We start from the raw sequence: 22100 nt of genomic DNA on the forward strand, positions 1-22100 counted from the left end.
GCAGTCTAACCTCACCTTTACCTGCTCTCAGTTTTCCTCCTAACTCCCTGACCACTCCTTGGTAATCTCCTTATCAGAGACTATTCTTTAGGTGGGAAAAGCACCCCCACTCCCTTCTGGGTCCCCTCCTCTCTCTAGGTTCTTCTCCAGCTGGTATCACCAGGCCTGCGGCTGTGAACAAGCCTGTGCCCTGAGCGTTCCCCACAGGCTGCTCACCTCTCAGTCAACCTGGTGAAACCTGAGTGCCCTCCCACCCCACCCAGCGCTACAGAACAGCACGTTCCTCTGGATGCTCAAGTCCCCCATCCAGGTGTGATCCAGCCCCTTGTCTTTTCCCAAATTCCAACACATCTGCAGGGAGAATCCTGCTGCCCCTCTCAAGGCACCCCCAAAGTCCACCCCTGCATCTCCTCCCCAGCCCACCACTTCCCCCCAGGCTGCCTCCCTGCCTCCATCCCACCCTCCTGACAACTCCTCATGGTGGCCCCAGCAACCTTCATACAAGGCAACTCAGATCACCACTTGTTAGTCTCAAATTCTCCCAAACTCCTCAATGCTCTCGGGAAAGGATTCAAATTCCTTAGGCACATCACTCACTCACTCGGTCACCAGCCACGCTGGTCTCCTCCGTGTCCCCCCGTCCCACCTTGGGGCCTTGCCCTTGCCTGTTTACCCTGCTTGAGCACTCTCCTCCTGAACTTCACGTAAACCACCCTACAGGTCACCTCCTCTGAAAGGCCTTCTTGCCCCAAATGTCTAAAGAGACCCTGATCATGGGCACTCATCCTTCCTACTCTGAGCAGCGTGATCACTTTACCACTTGTCTCTCTGGCTGGCGAGGTCAGCCATGCTTGGCTGGGTCTGCTTGGCTCACGGATGGAACCCCAGCCCCTAGAACAGGCCTGGCAGACAGCAGGTACCGCACAGCAATGAGAGGGTGAACAGCCCAGTCCATAGGAACCCACAGACTCACAACGGAGCTGTAATCTGGAAAACCCGTCACAGGCAGACTGGCAGAAACAGGGGAAGCCTATGACGAGGAGGGCAGACAGACAGAACCCATGGGGGTGCCCAGAGCAGGAGGAGGTGGCCCAAGTGGATGATGACCGTGACTTACTCCTTTCACCTCAGAGCTGGCAGCAAAACCACAGCCTACAGGTGTGCAGGGAGCTGCCCAACTCTCCACGGGCACCCCACCCACCCTGTGCTGCGTGTAAAAAACAATCCTGCAACTCACCCTGAACAAGGGTAGGGAAACAGTCTGAAAGTCACAAAAATATATTAAAATAGCTGTTTTCTTCTCTCGGTGTTGGCTTCCGATCTCCGTGCCCCTTACCCGCCGCCCACCACAGACTTTCAAGGAGAAAAGAGGCCCGGGCGGGTGCCCTGGCTACAGCCCGGGATCTGGGGAGGTCCCTCCAGCCTGGGAGTGAGGGCGGCTAACAGTCTCTACTGGCTCGACGCCACCGCCGACGAGGGCGCCGCTGGGAGGCCGGAGGTGCAGGAGGGTCAGGCAGGACGCAGCGGACAGTCGGGCCTTGCCACGGGGACAGAAAACAGAAAAGAAATGAACAGAGTGAAGATCGGGAGAGAGTGGGGGAGGGCAAAGCAGTGGGGGTCGGGGGGCAGAGGCAGGCGGGCAAGGAAGTCACAGGGTAGGGGACACAGAAGCCCCTCCAGGTGCACCCACTCTGGGGAACAGGGAGGCCCCAGAATGCGGGTTTGAGGCAGCAGATGCTGCTGGGAGAGAGGAAGGGCATGGAGGGGAGAAGAAGCGTCCTTGGCATCGGGAGAGGTAAAGTGGGGGTGGTCCTGCCAAGGCCACAGTCAAGAGGCGAGAGCAGAGGACGGGAGGGAAAGGAAGCCCCAGAGTGGCAAGGCCGGGCCACGGCGACCTTTCGGACTCAGAACACCCAGGTGGCTCCCTGGAAAGCTCAGGCCAGTGGAACACCTAAGGGGGCGACAAGTCGTCCGGAAGCCGGCAGGGAGGGGCGACGCGCCCTCGCTGAAGACTGACGGAGCCGGGAGTCAGGAAAGGGGCCTGCGCCCCGCCCGCGGGCTAGAAGGTCCTCCGGCCCAGTCTTTTGAATACGCTCACGGTGCCCGCGTGGTCCATCTGGGCACCCAGGCCCTCGCTGGAGCTGCTCCCCCGGGGCCCCACCAGAGTCCTCTTAATGGTGACCTTGACCTCAGCTGAGGACTTACTCTTGGTGCTGGTGACCTGGCTGTCCTGGGCCTCGGGCACGAGGGCAGGCTTGCCCAGTCTCTGGATGATGCTGACTTTGGACAGGGCCTCTGGCTTCTTCTCGGACGCTGGGCGCGAAGAGAGGGCCAGGCGCCGCAGCGTGGGGGCGGGAGCGGTCGGCGCCGAGCTCGTCGCCTTGGCCTTGACAGTCAGTGCAGGCTGCGGGCTGGCCTTAGCCGGGGCGCGGCCCAGCTTCTTCAGGACCCCGGCGTACTGCAGGACAGAGCTGCTGCTGCTGTCGTTGTCGCTGTCCCAAGCCAGATCCTCGTCTGTCTCGGGCGTGGCCCCCAGGCGGCTGAAGACTCCGGTGGGCTGGGGGTCACAGACAGGACAGGTGAGCCACTCAACCTGTGAGCACGGAGCTGCCTCATCCGTGCCTGGCCTCGTGGGGCTCGCACTTGGGAAGTGCATGCCTCGCTGACACACTCAATAGTAGTGAGAGCCAGGAGAGGGCAAGTCCAGGGAACTGGGGGAGCCCAGAGGAGACCACTCCCTGCCGAAGTTAGGGGAAGGCACCCTGGAGAAGGGACATCTAGGATGAGATCTGAGAGCTGAGTGAAGAGCAGGAGGGAGAGCGGAGGCGAAAGAAAACTGTCTGCAAAGGTCTATAGAGGACCGACTGAGAAAAGGCAAATTTGGTCAATCACTCCACAAATAATCTCTGAGTCCCAGCTCAGCATCTGGCCTGTATTGGGCAGTGCTGGGGACTCAGTGCTGACCAAGACGGGCCCTGCCCCACTCACAGGGGGCTTACAGTCTAATGGGGAAGACAGAGCCGGCATCGGACCTCACACAAGTAATTCTCCAGTGACGACAGGACTGCGTGCTTGGGAGGGCAGGGGTGGGGCGGGGGCAGTGGAGCGCTGTGGACAGCAAAGCCTCGTCTCCTCACTGAGTTCAGGGACACTTTCTCTGAGGCTTCGCTGTTTAAGCAGAGTAAAGTGTGCCCTCAAAGTCCCCCAGGCACAAGTAAGAGTCATATTTATGGGGTGCTTGCCCAGGTCTTTCCATGGTGGCATCTTTAAGCCAGGTTATCCTGAGCATTACAATCACGCTCATGGTAAGATTTAGGAAATGAGAGAAAAGCCAGAGTGGGTGAGCCCTGGTGAGCAAGCAAGGAGAGGCAGCTGGCAAACTTGGCCAGCGTGAATCTGAGGCGCCATGTCAAGACGCTCACCAGGGACTCCCCTGGCGGCCCAGAGTTAGGACTGTGCTTCCACCACCGAGGCTGTTGGTTCGAGCCCTGGTAGGGAAAGTTCCGTGTGCCACTCAGTGTGGCCAAAAAAAAAAAGATGCCAACCAGGCACCAGACAGACCCCGCCACACAGGTATACCTCATGAGTCCTCACAACTACTCTGTGAGGCAGGGACTATACAGAGGAGGAAACTGAGGTGAAATGGTCAAGGCCACGAAGCCAGGCAATGGCAGAGCAGGATTCATGCCAGGCGACGGGCCCAGGCTGCATCTCCTAACCACATGCCGTGCCTGGAGCCTGCGGGACTGCAAGTGGAGGCAAGAAGATCAGGCTGCATCCTGGGCTGGCGAAAAGCCTCTGAAGGGTTTACAGTGGGCGAGGAGGGCAGAAGGGGCCTGTCCTATGGGTCGTAGGCGCTGCTGCTGTGGGGAAGGGGCTGGAGGGCTTCCCCTGGAGCTGCTTAGACACCAGCTAGGGGGCCACTGCCCATCCCAATGGGATGAGGCAGCAGACAGGAGACAGATGGTGCCCTCAGACTCAGGACTGCCTGGAACGGGGGCATGGAGCCCCTGAGACAGGAGGAGGCTGTACTTTGGAGGAAGATTCGAGGCCAGTTAGGGGATATGCTGGTGGGAGGGGTCCCAGGGCACTGTCCAGGGGTCTGCCAGAGCCCTGGGGATAGAAATCGGTAGAGAGATCAGGGTAGCAGACAGACAGGGAGTACAGACAAGGCCGCTGGACTGGAAAGGTACATGAGACAGGGTGAGGTGTATGCAGGAAGCGCCAGGAATGACACTCAGGGAAGACCAAGCTTTGAGAGTCCCCAGGGGCTCCCCCACTCACTTTATTCCCCGTTGTGGTGTCTGCCTTGGTCTCAGCGCCGAGGCGGTCAAACACAGATGTCCTGTGGAGACCTGGGAGGGAAGGGAGGTCATTAGCCAACGCCTGGGGGGTGGCCCCTGCAGGCCTAAGCCTGGCTGAGCACTGAGCAGACAGGGAGGGGTCATCATGGCCAGCCCAGACCCCAGGAAGCTCTGGTCCAAGCAGGCGCATGCTGGACCAAGTCAGGTTTTATGTCTATGTTGTCCGCTAACACTGACCTTAACCCCCACACTTCTGGTCAATGTCAAATGTGAGAAGGATCAATTAAAATGGACACTTCCAGTCCTCAGCTCTTGGTACCAATTCAAGAAGTGTCTGTGCGGGAAGAGTTCTCAATCCCTACTGCTTCCTTCCCCTCTTTTGGGGGCCTTGGGCCTCTAAGAGAATCTGATAAATGGTAAGTGAAAGTGAAAGTGAAGTCACTTAGTCGTGCCTGACTCTTTGCTACCCCATGGACAGTAGCCTGCACCAAGCTCCTCCGTCCATGGGATTTTCAAGGCAAAAGTACTGGAGTGGGATGCCATTTCCTTCTCCCCTCCCTAAATAACAGTTTGAAGAGCCATCAACAGAAGAATGTTTACTACATTATGATACAGAAGTACTATGGAAACACTGAACAGCCATTAAAAAGAATGAAGCAGATCCATGTGCACTAATGTGAAAAGAGCTCAATAACCTTATACAACAATACATACAGGATGAGACTATGTGTGCTTAAAAAGAAAAAAAAAAGCCGAGATGTATGTAAACACACAAACAGATGCATTTGAGTTCATAGACACTGCTCTGGAAAGGTTCACAATACATGCGGGATACAAGTTTGCTTTTACTGCCTCTGTATCCACCGAATATTTTTCCATGAGAATATACACAATGTTCTAACAGAATGCAGGGCTTCGGCAGGAGTAAAAAATCCACCTGCCAACACAGGAGACAGAAGACATGAGGGTTCGATTCCTGGGTCAGGAAGATCCCCTGGAGAAGGAAATGGCAATCAGCTCCAGTACTCTTGCCTGGAAAATTTCATGGACAGAGGAGCCTGGTGGGCCACAGTCCATGGGGTCACAAGGAGTCAGACACAACTGAGCACAAAAGGAATGCTGTAAAGAAGAGCATCTTCATACCACCAGATAAACTCCAGCTCTCGACTGAACCTCAACCTGACCCCTCTGGCTCATCACGATGGTTCCTACTGTTTGGGGCACTGTCCTCAGCCAGGCACAGTCACTGACTTAGCAGGCAGACCAGCACTGGATCCGTGCCACCATCCCCGGGGAAGAGACGCCCGCTGAGGCGCCAAGGATCCCTGCTATGCTAACTGCAGGACAAGAAGTCAGAGGTAGTGATGCGCCCCTCTCTACTATGGCCGCCATTGCTGTCCCCAGGGTCCAAGGCCCCCTGGATCCCCCTCAGAGCCTGCTTCTGGGCCAACACCTGTAGCACGTGACCAACCCTGCAAGACACAGCAAAAGGGAAACACAGCCTCCGCCCCTCCCCAGGCCAGTACCTTTTGCTGCCTGCTGCTGCTCCAGGATCTTCCGGGTCCGGGGGGTGGTGCCTTTGGGCATGTTGATAATGTACTTCCCCTCCATCTCGGCGGTGACCCGGCGCCGCTTGGTGGGAACACTCAGGCTCTCCTCCTCTCGGCGGGCCAGGGCTGTTGGGGGATGGGGGGGATGGTGAGCATCTTCTGGGAGGGAATGTCCACTCAGGGTGGGGGGCTGGACACCCTGCAAAGGGCACACATGTGCCCTTTATCTCCATGCGTTCTCATGACCAGAATCCCTTCTCTTCCCAACCTCCCCTATGGTCATTGACTGAACCACCAAGAAAGTCAGGGGTCTGGGCCCAGTGGGGTTGCAGAAGGCTATGGCTGGCCTCCCAGGCTCTCTGTGGCCCTGACCCTCCCCCTAGCAGGCTCACCTCCCAGGCCAGCCAGAATACTCTCAGATAGGAAACTGCTGGGTGGTGGACAGGCCATCAAGGTAATGGCTTCACAGGCATGATCATTTGTTAAAAATCATTCAAGCTATGTACTTACAATGTGTGCATTGTGCAAAAGTAAATTACACCTCAACTTACAAAAATAAACAGAATCTCCTCTACTGTGCTGAAGGGAAGAGAACCATCCATCCCAGGCCCTGCATCTTTTCACTACTTTAGGAATGAATCTTAACTTTCTCGCTCATGGCCCATAAACCGAACAATCAGAAGAAGGAGGAGGCGCTTCCAGACACGTGGCCAAAAGGGAGCACCTGTGATGGGGGTGGACGGGGCGTGCTGGGGCTGGGCGCCAGAATAGCCACACCGCCTCCCTGGGCCTTGCTTTCCACATGGGCCAAGATCACTGGGCTGTGAGGGTGGACTCAACAAAGGCAGAAGCACGTGACAGACAGAAGGTGGGCTTGGAAGCCCAAAGGCCGTGCCCCACTCCCAGCTCACAAGCTGAGACCTGGAAGAGCAGCGGCCAAGCGTAGAAGAGTCTACGGAGGAAGAGGGCCCTGGGAGAAGGGAATGTTGGGGCAAAGGCCCCACGATGGGAAGGACCCTGGAGGGGAATGGAGGCAGCAGGCAAGACATGAACCCACAGGGCCCAGTAAGGCCACGTGGGAAGATGACTTTACTAATGGGACAATAGGAAGCCCTGGAGAGTTCTAGACAAGGGTGGGAAAGGATCAGATGGAAAGTTTTAAAGGATCCCTCTGGTGGCTAAGAGGAAAGGTAGCTTCTTTACCTTTGACCCCAGGCATCAAGCACAGGGCCGGGCACCAGTGCGGGGCTCAGTGACCATCTGTTAAAAAAGACTGAACCACCCATAGTCAACAACACTGTACTGTACACTTAAAGTTTCGTGAAGTTTCATGAAGTAGTTGATCTCACGATAAGTGTTCTTGCCACAACAAAATAAAAATTACACAGACTGAACTGGCCCCTGCCTGAGAACTGCAATGGGCCCACGATGCTCACAGACACCATCTCAAGGGCTTCCAACTGTCCGCGGAGGTGGGTAGCGCCAGCCCCCTTCGACAGACGTGGAAGGCGAGGCCCCCAGAGAGGCCGTGACCGGACCGAGTCTGAACGCTGTGCATACCCCATGGCCTGCACAGCACTTTGCAGCATCAAGAACACGTGCCCCAGATGCCGTCTGCCAACCCGCATGGCCCCCAGCTCCTCCCACCCCTGCCCACGTCTCCTCACCGGCAGCCTTGGCACTCTTTGCTGCCATCTTGTTGGACACGGTGACAGAGATCTTGGAGGTGCTGGTGTCTGGCCGCCTCGGGGGGGTGCCGGGTGGGGAGTCTCGGTTCAGGCTGTTGGTGATCATTCGGGAGGCGGCTGGCAGGAAGAGTAAAGAGGAGAGTCCAGTGAGACGGGGCCCCGGGAAGGGGGGCAGGCTAGGGAAGGCCACCTTGGGACTGAATGGGCTGTACTGTCAAGACTGGGAGGCCTGGGGAGGGCCTGTGTTCCAGGGACTAGTCCAGGCTCCGGGCCCAGGGGGGCCTTTCCTGAGGCCCAGACCAGATGTTCTGAGCACCCTTCATCCATCGGTCCTGTGCACGATCATCCAGCCCTGTGCTGAGTTCTTCCCTCCCCCTCCCCCACAGCCTTGCTTTCCTCCAGGACCTTCCTCCTCCAGAAAGCACACACCTTCTCGGGGTGCCTGCTATCTGTCTATCTGCTGTCTGGCTGGCTCACAGCTCCCCCAGTACCAATGGGCCTGCTCTGTCTCTTCATTCAGGTCTCCTCTCAGACTCAGGCTCCTCAGAGAACACTTCTCTGACTGCCCTCTCAACCACTACCACTTCTACCCTACACTATTCTTCTTCATAGTCCATATTACTGCTGGATGCGCGTGCATGCTCAGTCACTTCAGTTGTGTCCGACTCTATACGATGGATTGTAGCCTGCCAGGCTCCTCAGTCCATGGGATTCTCCAGGCAAGAATACTGGAGTGGGAGGCCATGTCCTCCTCCAGGGGATCTTCCCAACCCAGGGATTGAACCCACGTCTCCTGTGACTCCTGTATTGCAGGCGGGTTCTTTACCCGCTGAGCCACCAGGGAAGCCCATTACTGCTGGACATTCAAGTACATTTATCTGTCTACTGGCAGACTCGCCCATGAGACTGCAAACCTCAAGAGGAGATAGTTTGTTGCTGTGTCCTCAGCGCTTCACAGGTCTTCAATAATAAACATCTACTGAAAAGATGAACAGGGTCACCGAACCTCCCAACACCCCTAGCAGACAGGCTCTGCTGCAAACCAACTTTAAAGATGAGGAAACTGGGGGGACTCAGGGAGAAGGGTCACCCAGAGGGGAGCCCTGGGCAATGTAGGTATGCCTTCAGCTGGGCTGGGACAAGAAAAGAGGTGACCTCTCTTGGAGGTGGGGAGCAGTCTCGGACACCCCTTCTCCTGCTCCACAGGAGAAGGGGTGTCTCAGATTGCAAGATGGGCTACAGAGAGCAGACTGGAGGGCCAGCTCTAGCCTGGGAAGGGGAGGCCAGCTCTAGCCTGCTCCAGGAGCAGCTGCTGCTAGCTTCAGGGGTGGGTTTCCTGAGCTTCTGGGGGAGCCCACAGGGGAGGGGGCAGGGGGGTCTTCATGCTACCACTCCTTGCTCAGTAGGCCTAGGAATACCCCCCACAATGGCTTTCAGACTTTGCTACTTTGTCCTATCCTCCCCCCAAAAAGTTCTCTCTTCCTGCAGTGTGCTACCTCTCAAAGCGTCCTGAAATCCTTCATGTGACCCTCAGCACAAGATTATAATTCCTATTGCTTGGTTGTTTTTAACTATAACTACAGTATACAGAAAAATACATCAAAGCTACACAGTCCATTTAACATCAATTCCCATAAACCAGGACTTTCCCAGCGGTCCAGTGGTTAAGAGTGGCTTCCACTGTAGGGGTCATGGGTTTGATCCCTTCTCAGGGAACTAAGGGTGGGTGCTTGTGTGTGTAACTTAAATGAATTAATTTGCTGCACACCTGAAACTAACACAACATTGTAAATCAAGTACATTTCAACAAAAATTTTTCAAAAACCTTGGGTCAGAAGATCAGTTCTTCATTATCAGTAAGTGCACAAGTATGATTTGAAGTACTAAATTTTGCAAAAGGTGACCTCTTACTCTGAAAAGAAATCAACTACTTTGAAATAAATTTTTTTAAAAAAATGTGTGTTTATATCAGTTTGGGGGAAGCCTGTTAAGCAGTAAAGGCTAATCAATATGTACGTATGTATGTATGTCAAATTTTTCAAGTGTCACACTGCTAAAAAATTAGAAGTATAAATACAGTTGATTCTTATCATTCAGATTCTGTATTTATAAATTGGCATATTTACAAATTTATTCATAACCTCAAAACCAATACTTGTGGGTTTCTGTGGTTATTTACAGACAGGCACAGAGAGGCAAAAACCTGAGCTGCCTAATGCGCGTTCCCAACCGAGGTCAAACAAGGCGACGCGCTGCCCTCCTGCTCACACAGTAAACAGGTCTACTCAGTGCTCCCATCTATTCACGGTCTCCTCAGCGTTATTTTCACATCTTTGTGTTTTTGTTAGTGATTCTGCTGTTTAAAGTGGTCCCCAAGCTTGGTGATAAGATGCTGTGTAGTGTCCTAAGTTCAAGAAGGCGGGGATGTGCTTTATGGAAAAAATATGTGTGTTAGATAAGCTTCATTCAGGCATGAGTTTTAGTGCTGTGGGCTGTGAGTTCACTGTCAATGAATCAACAATATATATTAAATAAGGTCTTTTAAAACAGAAACACACATAAAATAAGGTTGTATATTGGTCAGATGATGAAGATGTTGTGACCAGAAGCTTGCAGGAACCTGACCCCACATTTCCCTGGGAGCAGTGACTCAGTAGTCACTGACTCAATGCTCCCAGTGGCTGTGCAGAATGGAACGACCACAAATGAAAATTGATCGTATGCACAGTCACTCACCACCTCATTTATCCCTAAGAGAGGAGAGCCTCGGATGGCTTTGCTTCCACCTCTGCAAAGTCCAGGTGTGTCCCCTTCACTATAGAGTGTAGGAATGAAGGAAAGAGGCCTCAACAGACAGGACTCACCGCTAGAGGCACCTCGACGAATCTCGCTTGGGAGGGGGCTGGGGCTGCAGGGCACCGACTCAGTGGCAGCTTTGCACATATCCTGTAAAGAGAACAGGTGCCTGGGGTTACCATGGGGATGGGATGTGAGGTGGAGGACAAGGGGACCCAGATATCTGAGCAAAACTGGGGGGGATCAGAGCCTGAGCTGTTAGAGAAGAGATTTCAAAACATTTCACTCCTACTTGCAAGTTTTAAGTCGTTTCAGTCATGTCCAACTCTTTGTGACCCTATGGACTGTAGCCCACCAGGCTCCTCATTTCATTGGAATTCTCTAGGCAAGAATACTGGAGTGAGTTGCCATGCCCTTCTCCAGGGAATCCTCCTGACCCAGGGATTGAATCCATGTCTCTTTCGTCTCCTGCATTGGCAGGCAGGTTCTCTACCACTAGCACCACTTGGGAAGCCCAACTTATAACAACGCACCAGACAAAGCCAAACTGAGGGACACGCTACAGAACAGCTGAGCAGTACTCTACAAAACTGTGGAGGTCGTCTAAAACTCGGGAAGAGCAGGAAACTGTCCCAAATCAAAAGAGACTACGGAGACACATGGAGTAAATGCCATGTGGTATCCCAGAGGAGAAAAAACATTAGTGGAAAAACGGGAGAAACCCAGAGAGTCCGTAGCTTAGCTAATAACAGCATGTGCACATGCGGTCGCTCAGTCGTGTCTGACTCTCTGTGACCCCATGGACTGTAGCTCGCCAGGCTCCTCTGTCCTTGGAATCTTCCAGGCAAGAACACTGGAGTGGGTTGCTATTTCCTTCTCCAGGGGATCTTCCTGACCCAGAGATCGAACTCACGTCTCCTGCACTGGCAGGTGGGTTCTTTACCAACTGTACCACCTGGGAAGCCCAGTGATAGCATAGTAATGTTTCTTTCTTAGTTTTGACAAATGTGTCATGGCTATGTAACTTGTTAACCTTAGGGGAAGCTGGGTGAAGGAAATACAGAAACTTTGCGTACTACTGTTGCAACTTTTCTACAAATCCAAAATCAGTCTCAAATTTAAAAGCTTAAAGAAAAGAACACATTTTGCTCTGTGACCTCTGGGATAACTCAGACAGCATCCCTGGCTTGAGAAAGCCCTCGCAGCAGGGTCCTGTCCAGGATGATAGGCAGATGAAAGCCTGGCCCTGGAATGCAGAAAGCCTCTAAAATTAATGAGAAAAATCCCAGTGACCACCATGTGTAAGTGGAGTGCTTGAGAGCGCAGCCTCTGCAGTAAGCCTCCCTTACTGGAGGAAGGAGTCAGTAAGCTGGTAATGTGTATAAAGGATGAAGACAGGGACTGGCAGGCCATGGCAAGAGCCTGTAAGTGCTAATGATCACAGCTAAAGCAACTCTTCACTCCAGGCCTGGCTCTTGGTGCCATACACACTATCTGGTGGACGGCCACAGAGGCACCATTCAGAAAGGGTGAGTGCAAGGCCTGTTTCAGTGACGGGGGAGGTGAAATCACTAGTCCAAGGTCACTGTCAACAGAAAGCCCAAGAACCGAACCACCATGCTGTTGGCCAAGTCACCAACTGTGTCCCACCTCGGAAGCTCCTATTTTGGTGACAGAGAAGAGTCACGTAAGAATAACTATGATGAGGGAAGGAAAAACTAACAGTAATAATAATAATACTTACAGAGCGCCCTTAACGAGGCCCTGCTGTGTACACTGTGCTAGGGCTTTATGTAGCTTAATACTTACAATCCCCCTGCAAAACAGGTTTGCCTATGTGTATTCTACAAGTGGAGAAAGTAAGGTTCAGAGAGGTTAGGCAATGTGCCCCATGTCACACAGCAAGCAGTGGAACCAACCTTGGAGTCCAAGTATGCCTACCTTTGCTTCCAAGCCTCCGACTGGTTCTACCACCAGCCCTCCATCCCACCCTAAACCCAGAAACAGAGGCGTGGAGCAGAGCGCCCACCTGGCGGTGTACCACCTTGGCATGCTTGAGGATGGCAATGATGTCGCCCACCACGGTCACGCCCAGCTCGTTCATGATCTCCTTGTTGAGGTCCAGCAGCATGCTCTTCTGGATTCTGCAGGGAAGGGTCACAAGTGAGTTGGGGTGGGTGGGCCGGCCTGTTCCCTAACTCCCCTCCTTTTCCCAAGGTCAGCCCTGTCCCCTCAGCAGCCTTACCTATTATCCACAAACATCACGGCGTAATTGACAGCAGGTCCTGGAGGAATGCCAGCTTCCTTAAAGAACTGGATCCACTCGGAAGTGGCTGAGGGCGTGGAGGTGTAGACAGGGCTTATTATTCTCCTTAGAGAACAGCAGCAGCAAAACCACAACAGCAGCAGCTCCCACAAATTAAATGCTTATCAAACGCCAGGCCCTGAGCACTCCACATAGACGACGGAACTAAGCCGGCCTGCCAGCTCTGTGAATTCAGCAGCATTGACACCTCCACTTGGCCGAGGAGGAAACTGAGGCAGGGAGAGGCTGGACGCCCGGCCCCAGGCCACACTGCTAACAAGGGGCAGACTCCCCAAGCCCCTGTGCTCCTGGACTGCCCTTCTCCTCACAACTTTGCCCTGCCTGGAGCATGACAACCCCCAGCAACCATTGTCCCCCAGGCTTGGCCAATGACTGGGGGTGGGGGGAGTCAGGACTCTGGGTTCTCCACCCAGGTCTCCATCAGCAGGTGCAGGCCCAGAGGGTGACAGGCTCCACAGGTGGGTGGAAAGAAGGTTTGCACAGCTCGCCTCTGGGTTTCAGCAAGCATCTCCGCTACAACACACACACACACGCACACACACACACAGGAGCAGCCCAGCCTCAGAAAGGTGGTCATGAGCACAGGCTTTGAAGTGTGGGTTGGAATCCTGGCTTTGCCATCTCCCAGAAAAAGGACTCTGGGGAAGGTAGCACTTGGTGCTCGGTCTCCTCTGGGGTCATACATTCCACAAGCGTGTACTGAGCAGTTGGCACACACCGGGTCCCGCTCTAGGCACTGGGGATACTGCAGGGCTCAGAGTCCCTTCCCTCAGGGAGCAGACACTCTGTTAGTAAGAGCGCTGACGTCCTGGGTCATCGTGCAGACTGCAGAGGGCACAGAAAGGGCTTGAAATGGCACAAGGCCCAGAGGATGTCCTCCCCCACGGCAGCCATGATGGTGACGGGGAGCCTAGACCAGGCAGACTCCATCCACGCTACTTCACTGTTTCCAAAGTTCTTTCTTGGCCTCTTGGGTGTGACCTTCAAAATGACCCTGACCACTCAGGCCAGGTGTCAGAGAAGATCATTGGTTCCAAGTAGAATTTTTTTTCTCACATTTTAGTATCTCGGAAACTAGGCTTTACCTCACGATTGATGGTGTGCCACAATTTAATTAGCAACATTTTTTTTTTTTAAAGTCTTTCTCATGGTATATAATGGTACATCCAAAACTCCACGCTATTTTTTAAAAAGGAGAAATTTGGAGTTACTATGCCCATTTTGCTGATAAGACAACTGAGGCTCAGAGCAGGGCAAGTGACACAGTCTAGATGAGATGCTGCGTGGAGGGCAGTGGGGATCTCAGGTGCATCCTCTCCCGAGAAGGCCCCTGCCCACCCAGCACAGACCAGTCTCCCCAGGCCTGTGGCAAGTGAGGCGCTCACAGCCTCAGGACTTCTACCAGCCCCGAGAAAAGGATGGACTTTTTTCTTCTTTGAACAAGCACTTTCCATCTGTCAAGACATGCGGGGTGGGGGGGCCTTGGGTTCCTTTAGCCAAAAGCAGGCAGCTTTGTCTAAACATCAAAAACTACCACGTAATAGTTCCATTTATGTGAAATGTCCACAAGTAGTAAATCTATCGTGATCTATAGGGACAGAAAATAGAATAGCAGCTGCCAGGGACCAGGGTGGGAGAGCGGGGGGGGGGGGGGGGGGTGGGGGGGGGGCGGGGGGAGTGACTGCTAATGGGTATTTGGGAACTGGGGGGAGTGAGGAAAATATTTTGAAATTGACTGTGGTGATGGACGCACAAGTCTACAAACACAGATTTTAAAAACCACTGGACTTCCCTGGTGGTCCAGTAGTTACGAATCTGCTGTCAACGCAGGGGACACCTATTCGATCCCTGGTCTGGGAAGATTCCACATGCCACGGAGCACCTAAGCCCGTGGACCACAACTACTGAGCCTGTGCTCCAGAGCCTGCAAACTGCACCTACTGAAAGCATGTGCCCTGGAGCCCGTTCTCCGCAACAAGAGAGTAGCCCCCACTCACAGCAACTGGAGAAAACCCACAAGACCCACCACGGCCAAAAAAGGAAAAAAAAAACAAACCCAATGAGCTGTACGAAATGTGAACTGTATCTCAACTAAGCTGTTATCAGGGGAAAAGGAAACACCACACAGGTTGGAGGCAGCCAGTTGCCTGAAGCAAAGTCCAGGAGCTGCAAGAGACCCGTGTCCGGCCCTCATCATCATTTTGTGTCCTATGAAGGAGGAAGACCTGCTGCCAGTTAAATGGGCATAAGCACCAGCTCTAAGAACCCCCGTTTCAGAAATATTAATACAGGCCACAATGCGTATCTGGGACTCAAACGGGTGGCTTGCTGTTCACACCAGAAGACAGGCACTAGAATACTCCTAGCAGCTAGTCTCACAGTCCAGAAACAGTACCCACTGACAACAGCACCGGCAAAGAAACGATGACCGAGCACTCACACAGTCAGGACTATGGAGCAGCATGAAGCAAGAACTACGGGGAATTCCCTGGCAGTCCAGGGGTTAAGACTGCCCCTTCCACTGCAGGGGATGCCAGCAGACCCCTGGTCAGGGAGCTGGGTTCCCACATGCCTCCTGGCCAAAAAAAGAAAACATTAAAACAGAAGCAATACTGTAACAAATTTTTTAAAAAAAGGAAAGAACTACAGCTACCCACAGCACCAGAGATGACTCTCCGGCATCGTGCTGGGCAACAGTAGCCAGATGCAAAAGAACACAAGGCAGGGCAGGACTTCCTTCTTGTAAATTCAAAACCAAGTCTGTAGGAACATTTTCATTAGTGGTATAACAATAAAGAAAGGTAAGGAGAGAAGATAGCAGTAGATTCCATCTGAAGGAGGGAGGTGGTGTGACTGGGGTGGAGCCTCGAGGCGGGCAGGCAATATTCTAGTTCTCCACCTGGATGGTTAGATGGGTGGAGGCTTTTTTAAAACCTTTCTTATTGAACTATAAGGTATACTCACAAAAGTGCACACAAGTCGATAGATTTTCATAAACCAATACACCCATGTAACCAGCACCCAGATCAAGAAGTAAAACATTTCCAACATTCTAGAAGCATTCCCCCGGCCTCCCATTCCCTAGGGAGTCACTTCTCCCTGCCTCCCAAGGGCAATAAACACCTTCTAGCAGCACAGAGTGATTGTGCCTACTTCTGCGTTTTATTATTTTGACCATGTTGTGCAGCATGTGGGAATCTTAGTTTCCTGACCAGGGATCAAATCCACGCTCTCTGTATTAAAAGTGCAGTCTTAACCACTGGACCACCAGGGAAGCCCCTTCCTGTGCTTTTTGTCAATGGAATCAAAAAGGATGTACTTAGACGTTTGCTTTCTAATTGCTCTCATGATCACACAAATATGTTTTACGTACTTCTCTATATGTTCAAATGTCCAAAAATTTAAAAGTGACTAGCTAATAATCTCTGTGCTTTGGCAATCCCCAAGGACAAAGTTTAAAGAGAATGTTGATAAAGCTCATGAGAATAGTAACAGCTAACATTTGCTGAGAACTAGGCCCAAGGCTTTACACGCAATCACCTCCTTAATACTTAAACAACGTCCCAGGATGTTACGATCTCCATTTTACAGGTGAGAAGATCAAGGCTCTGAGAGGTCATGTGGGTGACCTGCTGGACTTCAGAACCCGAGTTCTTTATGGCCATAGTACATTGTCAGAAGGCCAGGATAGCAGAGAGGAGGCGGTCGGCCCTGAGCAGGCCTGGCCCTGCCTCCAGGTTCCTCAGAGCACAGCTGTTCCTGCCAGTGACTGGCCCTCCCCCCCCCACCCGGCCCCCCCATTAAGGTCACACCTCAAAAAGGGGGAGAGGGGAGAGAGGGCCCTTGAGAGAAGACTCACCCATAGTCACCGAGACCATTGTCTCCCGGGCCTTCACACGGCTCCCTGGAGCCTGAAAGAGAGGACGAGGGGAGAGCGCTCATGAGCCACCGCCGGCTAAGTGTCTGCCTGTCTCTTGCCGCCTGCCTGTCTGCCTGCCAGCAGAGAGCTCCTGGGCTGGGGCTCACAGCCCAGGAATAGCCTGGGCAGCTGGCAGGAAGCCAGCCTGGTGCGGAGCTGTCACTGCAGAGACCACTCCTGCCTGGGACAGGCCCGGGGCAGCAAATGTCCACAGCTCCATCCCTACACACCTCCCAAGTTTCTGGCTGGAAAAGACAGGGACAGAAAAAAGACCCTCCCTGGCCCAAGACCTTAACCATAAATACCCATTCATTCATTCGAAAACTCTCTCCTGAAAACCTACTGGGTGTGAGGTACTGTTCTAGGGGTCGGGAATACGGAGGTGAACAAAAACCCGGAGCCTGGCCTCTACGTGGTGACACGGTTAAGAGACAGAAAATAACAAGCAAACCAGCTGACAGTGTCGCGTGTCAGAAAGCCTTCAGTGTCATGGAGAAAACATGGAGGGCCCAGGAAGGGAGGGCTTCTGAATAGGTGGTCGGGGAAGGGCTCGCTCTCTCTTTTTTTTTTTTTAGTTGCTTAAAAAAACTTTTTGGCCCCACCATGCAGCACGCGAGATCTTAGTTTCCAGACCAGGGATCGAACCCATGCTTCCTGCAGTGGAAGTGCAAAGTCGTATCCACTGGACCGCCAGGGAAGTCCCCAGGAGGAGCTCTCCAAAGTGACATTTAAGAGACCAAAGGAGGTGGAGGAGTGAGCCATGCAGTTTTAGAGAGGAAGAGTGTTCCAGGAGAAGGTACAGCAAGTTCAGGGCCCTGAGCCACAAGCCCATCTGGCATGTCCGTGGGGCAGCCAGGAGCCCGCAGGGACCATACCATAGAGGGAGCGAGGAGGTGAGTGAGAGCAGCCAGGGACAAAGAGGCGGGGCTCCACTCAGGAGGGGCCCCAGGGCAGAAACGCGAAACCAGTTTTTACTTGGGTAAGGTCAGCGGGTGCCAGAGACACATGACATATGAGCACCAATGGAGACCTTCTCCTGCATGTAACAAAACAGAACTAAAAGAAATCATTTCCTCACCTGATCCGCCTCTACTGACTCCAGGACCCCCTGTGTCCCACACTGCCCTGCCCTGGCCGTCCTCTCCCCCTACGCTGCTCCCCTGCACTCATGCCAGCCCCCAGTTCTGACTCATGTCCCCCAGCCCTCCACCACCTATAGGGTGCAGAAGGCCCACTGTCCAGCCCCTTTCTGTGGACCATCACCAACCATCTGCCCCCTCCTACCCACTATTTTGATGGTATCGCAGTGATGGTACTCTGGGGGACTTCCCTGGTGATCTAGTAGTTAAGACTCCACCTTCCAAAGCAGGGGACGTGGGCTCAATCCCTGGTCAAGGAACAAAGATCTCACGTGCTGCTGGGCAACTAAACCCGAGTGCCAGGGGTAACTAAAACGGAATGCCACAACTAGAAAGGCCTGCACACCATAAGGAAGAGCCTGCGCAGCCAAAAAAAAAAAAAAAAAGTCAGGGGGAGGGTGCTTCCCTGGTAGCTCAGTAGTAAAGAATCCGCCTGCCAATGCAGGAGACACGGGTTTGATCCCTGATCCACGAAGATCCCACATGCCTCGGAGCAACTAAGCCTGTGCACCACAACTATTTAGCCTGTGCTCTGGAGCCCAGAAATCACAACTACAGAACCCACGCACCCTAGACCCTGTGCTCCGCAACAAAAAAAGGCACTGCAATAAGAAGCCTGTGTACCACAACTAAAGAGTAGCCCCCGCGCATCGCAACTAGAAAAAGCCTTATGCAGCAACAAAGACCCAGCACGGCAAAAACCAAAAGTACATAAATATATAAAATTATTTGAAAAAGTAAGGACTCTGGAACCAGACTTGCAGGGTTCAAATCTGGCTCTACCACTTACTAGCTGTGTGACCTTGCCAAGCAACTTCACCAGTCGGGCCTCGGTGTCCCCATCTGTACACCAGGATAGTACACACATGACTTCCCCCAGAGGACTGCTGTGGGGCTAGATGAGTGTCTATGCACAAAGGACCTGAGAGTGCCTGCTGCATGCTAAGTCCTCTAGAGGTGCTGGCTCTTCTTGCCCCCCAGGCCTCCCACTCCAGCCTTCCCTCCAACACCCAAGGGCTTTGCCGGCTACCCACTCTTCACACAGAATGTCACCTGTGCCTTGCATGCTTGTTTCTCCTGTTCTCCTAGCATGCTCTCCATCACTCTGCATGGCTGCCACCTGCTTTTTGACGTCTTCCCAAAGTCCCCAGGGTGACGCTCCTCCTCCACCCTCAACAAGGATGAGGAACATGACCACAGGCATCACTTGATCCCGTACTTGGCTCCTAAGATGCCCTTTCCCTTTGGGATGTTACCACTGGACAAGGACAACACAACCAGCATCTCTCAAAGAGCAAGGCCTGAAGGAGGCTTCAGTAAGCCAGACAGAACAACACTACACATAGCAAGCACTAACTATACACCAGGAATGGTGCCAGGCATCACGCTGACGCCTCACAACCTCCTCACGAGTGAGGACTATCATTAGCCACATTTTAATCAATGAGAGAAAAAAAAAAAAATGGACTCATTGTGGTGCAGTCATTTGCCAAAGGCCACATCAAGCCAGAGCTTTACTGGGATTCAAAAACAAAAACAAGTTATCCCTGATTCCAGTGCCCATGCAGCAGCTCTTGATGAGCGTTCACGTGCCTAACATTGCTGATGAACACACCTCAGTGCCTCCTCACCACCACCTGCGGTAGAAAGTAAAAACAATCTCCAAGTTACAGGGGACAGTGGCAGGCTTGAGGTCGCACAGCAAGCAACTGAGGGGCCAGGATGTGAACCCAAGTCAGTCCACTGGTCAAGGGATTACTACTATGAGCTGGTCATTGAGGCCTGTCTTAGCAAAGTTTCAGTTAATACTTACTAGAAGCCTTTAGGTAGTGGTATCCTCCCTGGTGGCTCAGTGGTAAAGACTCTGCCTGCAATGCAGGAGACTCAGGTTCGATCCCTGGGTCGGGAAGATCCTCTGGAGGAGGAAATGGCAACCCACTCTAGTATTCTTGCTTGGGAAATCCCACGGACAGAGGAGCTTGGCAGGCTACAATCTGTGGGGTCACAAGAGTCAGACACGACTGAGCAACTGAACAATAGCAACATCTTCCCACTACAGCTGCAGAATTCCCCGCTAGACTCAATTTTCTCTCTCCACCATTAAAAACCTATCTCCCACGCTGACTTTCTGAACAGCGAAAATTATATAATAGAAAAATGACAGCTCCCCAAAATTCAAGTAATTACCATGCACCAGACTCCCTATGCTCAGCCCTTAGAAGGCCTGCCTCCAAAGCTCAATCTTACCACTTCCTAACCCTGACACTGGAAAAGACTCTGATGCTGGGAGGGATTGGGGGCAAGAGGAGAAGGGGACGACAGAGGATGAGATGGCTGGATGGCATCATTGACCCAATGGACGTGAGTTTGAGTGAACTCCGGGAGTTGGTGATGGACAGGGAGGCCTGGCGTGCTGCGATTCATGGGGTTGCAAAGAGTCGGACACGACTGAGCGACTGAACTGAACTGAACCCTGACTCTGAGGCAAGTGGTTTAACCTTTCTGGATTGCACTTCCTTCAATTGTAAAATAAGAATGATAGGAGTTATTGTACATCAACTATACTCAAAAAAAAAAAAAGGATAGGCGTATCTATTTTTAAAGTGCTTAGTGGGGTTAAGCGTTCCTAAATGCCAAGCTGTTAGAACGATGCTCAGTAGGTTTTGTACATGTGCATTAAATAAAATAAGTACATCTTCAGTGAGTCAGGAAAAGGGTAGGACAGTGACTAAGCCAAGACCATCATATGCCAAGTGTGAGCTGAAAACAGAGTATAACTTGACAGGATCCATGAGACCCGACAGCATGGAATCACAAAAATACAAGTCATTCCTTTTTCAATTCTTTCCTTTTCTATCTACAATGTAATAAACCATTCTGCTTCCACTGGAGTTCAGGCTAAGTCCTCCTTTTCACAGCCAAGCAATGCTAGTTTTTCATTAGAAAAGCAAAACAAATTTTCCTTCTCAAATGAACTGACTGGAGAAAAATGAATCAGTGGTTTCAAAGAAAAAGGAAAGCCTAATACTATGGGATTCAGCAAAATATGACAAAATAGTAAGTGGCAGGATGTGGATTGCCTAGCTGCAGATTCGAAGTCTTTCCTATCACAAAGGAAAGTGAAGGAAAGCTGAAGTCTCTGAGCTTCTCCCTCTTCTCTACTTCCTTGCTAGTCTCATCTACACCAATGACTCTTGGAATCATTATGTCGTTATTGTTTAGTCCCTAATTCATGTCTGACTCTCTGCGACCCCACAGACATCAGCGCACCAGGCTTCCCTGTCCTTCACTATCTCCTGTAGTTTGCTCAGATTTATGTCCATTGAGTTGGTGATGCTATCAAACTACCTCATCTTCTGCCGCCCTCTTCTCCTTTTGCCTTCAATCTTTCCCAGCATCAGAGTCTTTTTCAATGAGTTGGCTCTTCACATCAGGTGGCCAAAGTATTGGAGCTTCAGTGTTAGCATCAGACCTTCCAATGAATATTCAAGGTTGATATCTTTGCAGTCCAAGGGACTCTCAAGAGTTGTCTCCAGAACCACAACTGGAAGGTATCAATTCTTCAGCGCTCAGCCTCTTTTATGGTCCAACACTCACATCCATATATATGGCTACTGAAAAAACCATAGCTTTGACTATAGGGACCTAAACACCTAATGGGTGTCCGCTATGACCAGTATTATTATTATAGTCCGGATCTATTTATTGAGCTCCTGCTCTACACCATCAGGCCCTATGCTGAGGACTTTACACGCACTTTTCATCACCATCCTCACAATAACTCTATGATATAATGAAGGGATTATTAGCCTTCATCCTATAGACGAGGAAAACGAAGTTCAGATAAGGGAAGGCACAGGTCCGCTACCACAAAGTGTAGCTTAGGACTTGAGCTGAAATCTGTTGGCTCCCAATTTCACGCACCCACACCCTGATCTTCCGTATCAAACACAAACATCATCAACAATACTAACAATAACAGTATAGCAAAGAAGTGTGCAGTGTGCCAGGCGCTGAGCTAGGGCTCCGACAAGCACGAGCTGACTTCTCACTCTCAACCCATAAAGAGGATGCTATAGTCACATTCTGACCCCCATTCTACAGAGCAGGAAACTGAGATTCAGAGAAAGAAATCGCTTGTCCAGAGCCGCACGGCGGCGCCAGGACTGACTCCGGAATCCCGGGGCGCCATTCATCTCCACCGCATCCAACCCATATCCACCACCCCTGGCCCGCGCCTCACCTGGCCCTCGGGGCCCGCGCCCACTCGCGCCGCCCGCCCTCCCGGCGGCGCCAACTGTCAGACCCACCTCCCTCGGCCCGGCTGCCCGCCCCGGAAGCACCGTTCTCGCCGCCGGAAGTCGGGCTTACCCGCCCG

The 22100-nt window shown here is 52.4% G+C and overlaps 1 protein-coding gene across 4 annotated transcripts; it reads right to left on the reverse strand.

The window, feature by feature from the left end:
• Positions 1–1255: 1255 nt before the first annotated feature.
• On the reverse strand, positions 1256–22066 carry C17H19orf47 (chromosome 17 C19orf47 homolog). Of its 4 annotated transcripts, XM_055554385.1 has the most exons (11): positions 21966–22066; positions 19536–19716; positions 16524–16575; positions 12584–12671; positions 12368–12482; positions 10407–10488; positions 7522–7659; positions 5831–5980; positions 4285–4355; positions 2206–2557; positions 1256–1537 (listed from the first exon to the last, which is right to left on the reverse strand). In XM_055554385.1, the coding sequence occupies exons 3-11, from the start codon at positions 16540–16542 to the stop codon at positions 1440–1442; spliced, it is 1113 nt and encodes a 370-aa protein (XP_055410360.1). In that variant the 5' UTR covers positions 16543–16575; positions 19536–19716; positions 21966–22066; the 3' UTR covers positions 1256–1439. The 4 variants fall into 4 exon arrangements, with proteins under 4 accessions (XP_055410360.1, XP_055410359.1, XP_055410357.1 ...); XM_055554382.1 differs by lacking the exon at positions 1256–1537 and having other exon boundaries at positions 1556–2557; XM_055554384.1 differs by lacking the exons at positions 1256–1537; positions 19536–19716 and having other exon boundaries at positions 1555–2557; positions 21966–22059.
• Positions 22067–22100: the final 34 nt, after the last annotated feature.

This window comes from Bubalus kerabau, chromosome 17, assembly GCF_029407905.1.
Source record: "Bubalus kerabau isolate K-KA32 ecotype Philippines breed swamp buffalo chromosome 17, PCC_UOA_SB_1v2, whole genome shotgun sequence".
In the NCBI taxonomy this organism is placed as follows: Eukaryota; Metazoa; Chordata; class Mammalia; order Artiodactyla; family Bovidae; genus Bubalus; species Bubalus kerabau.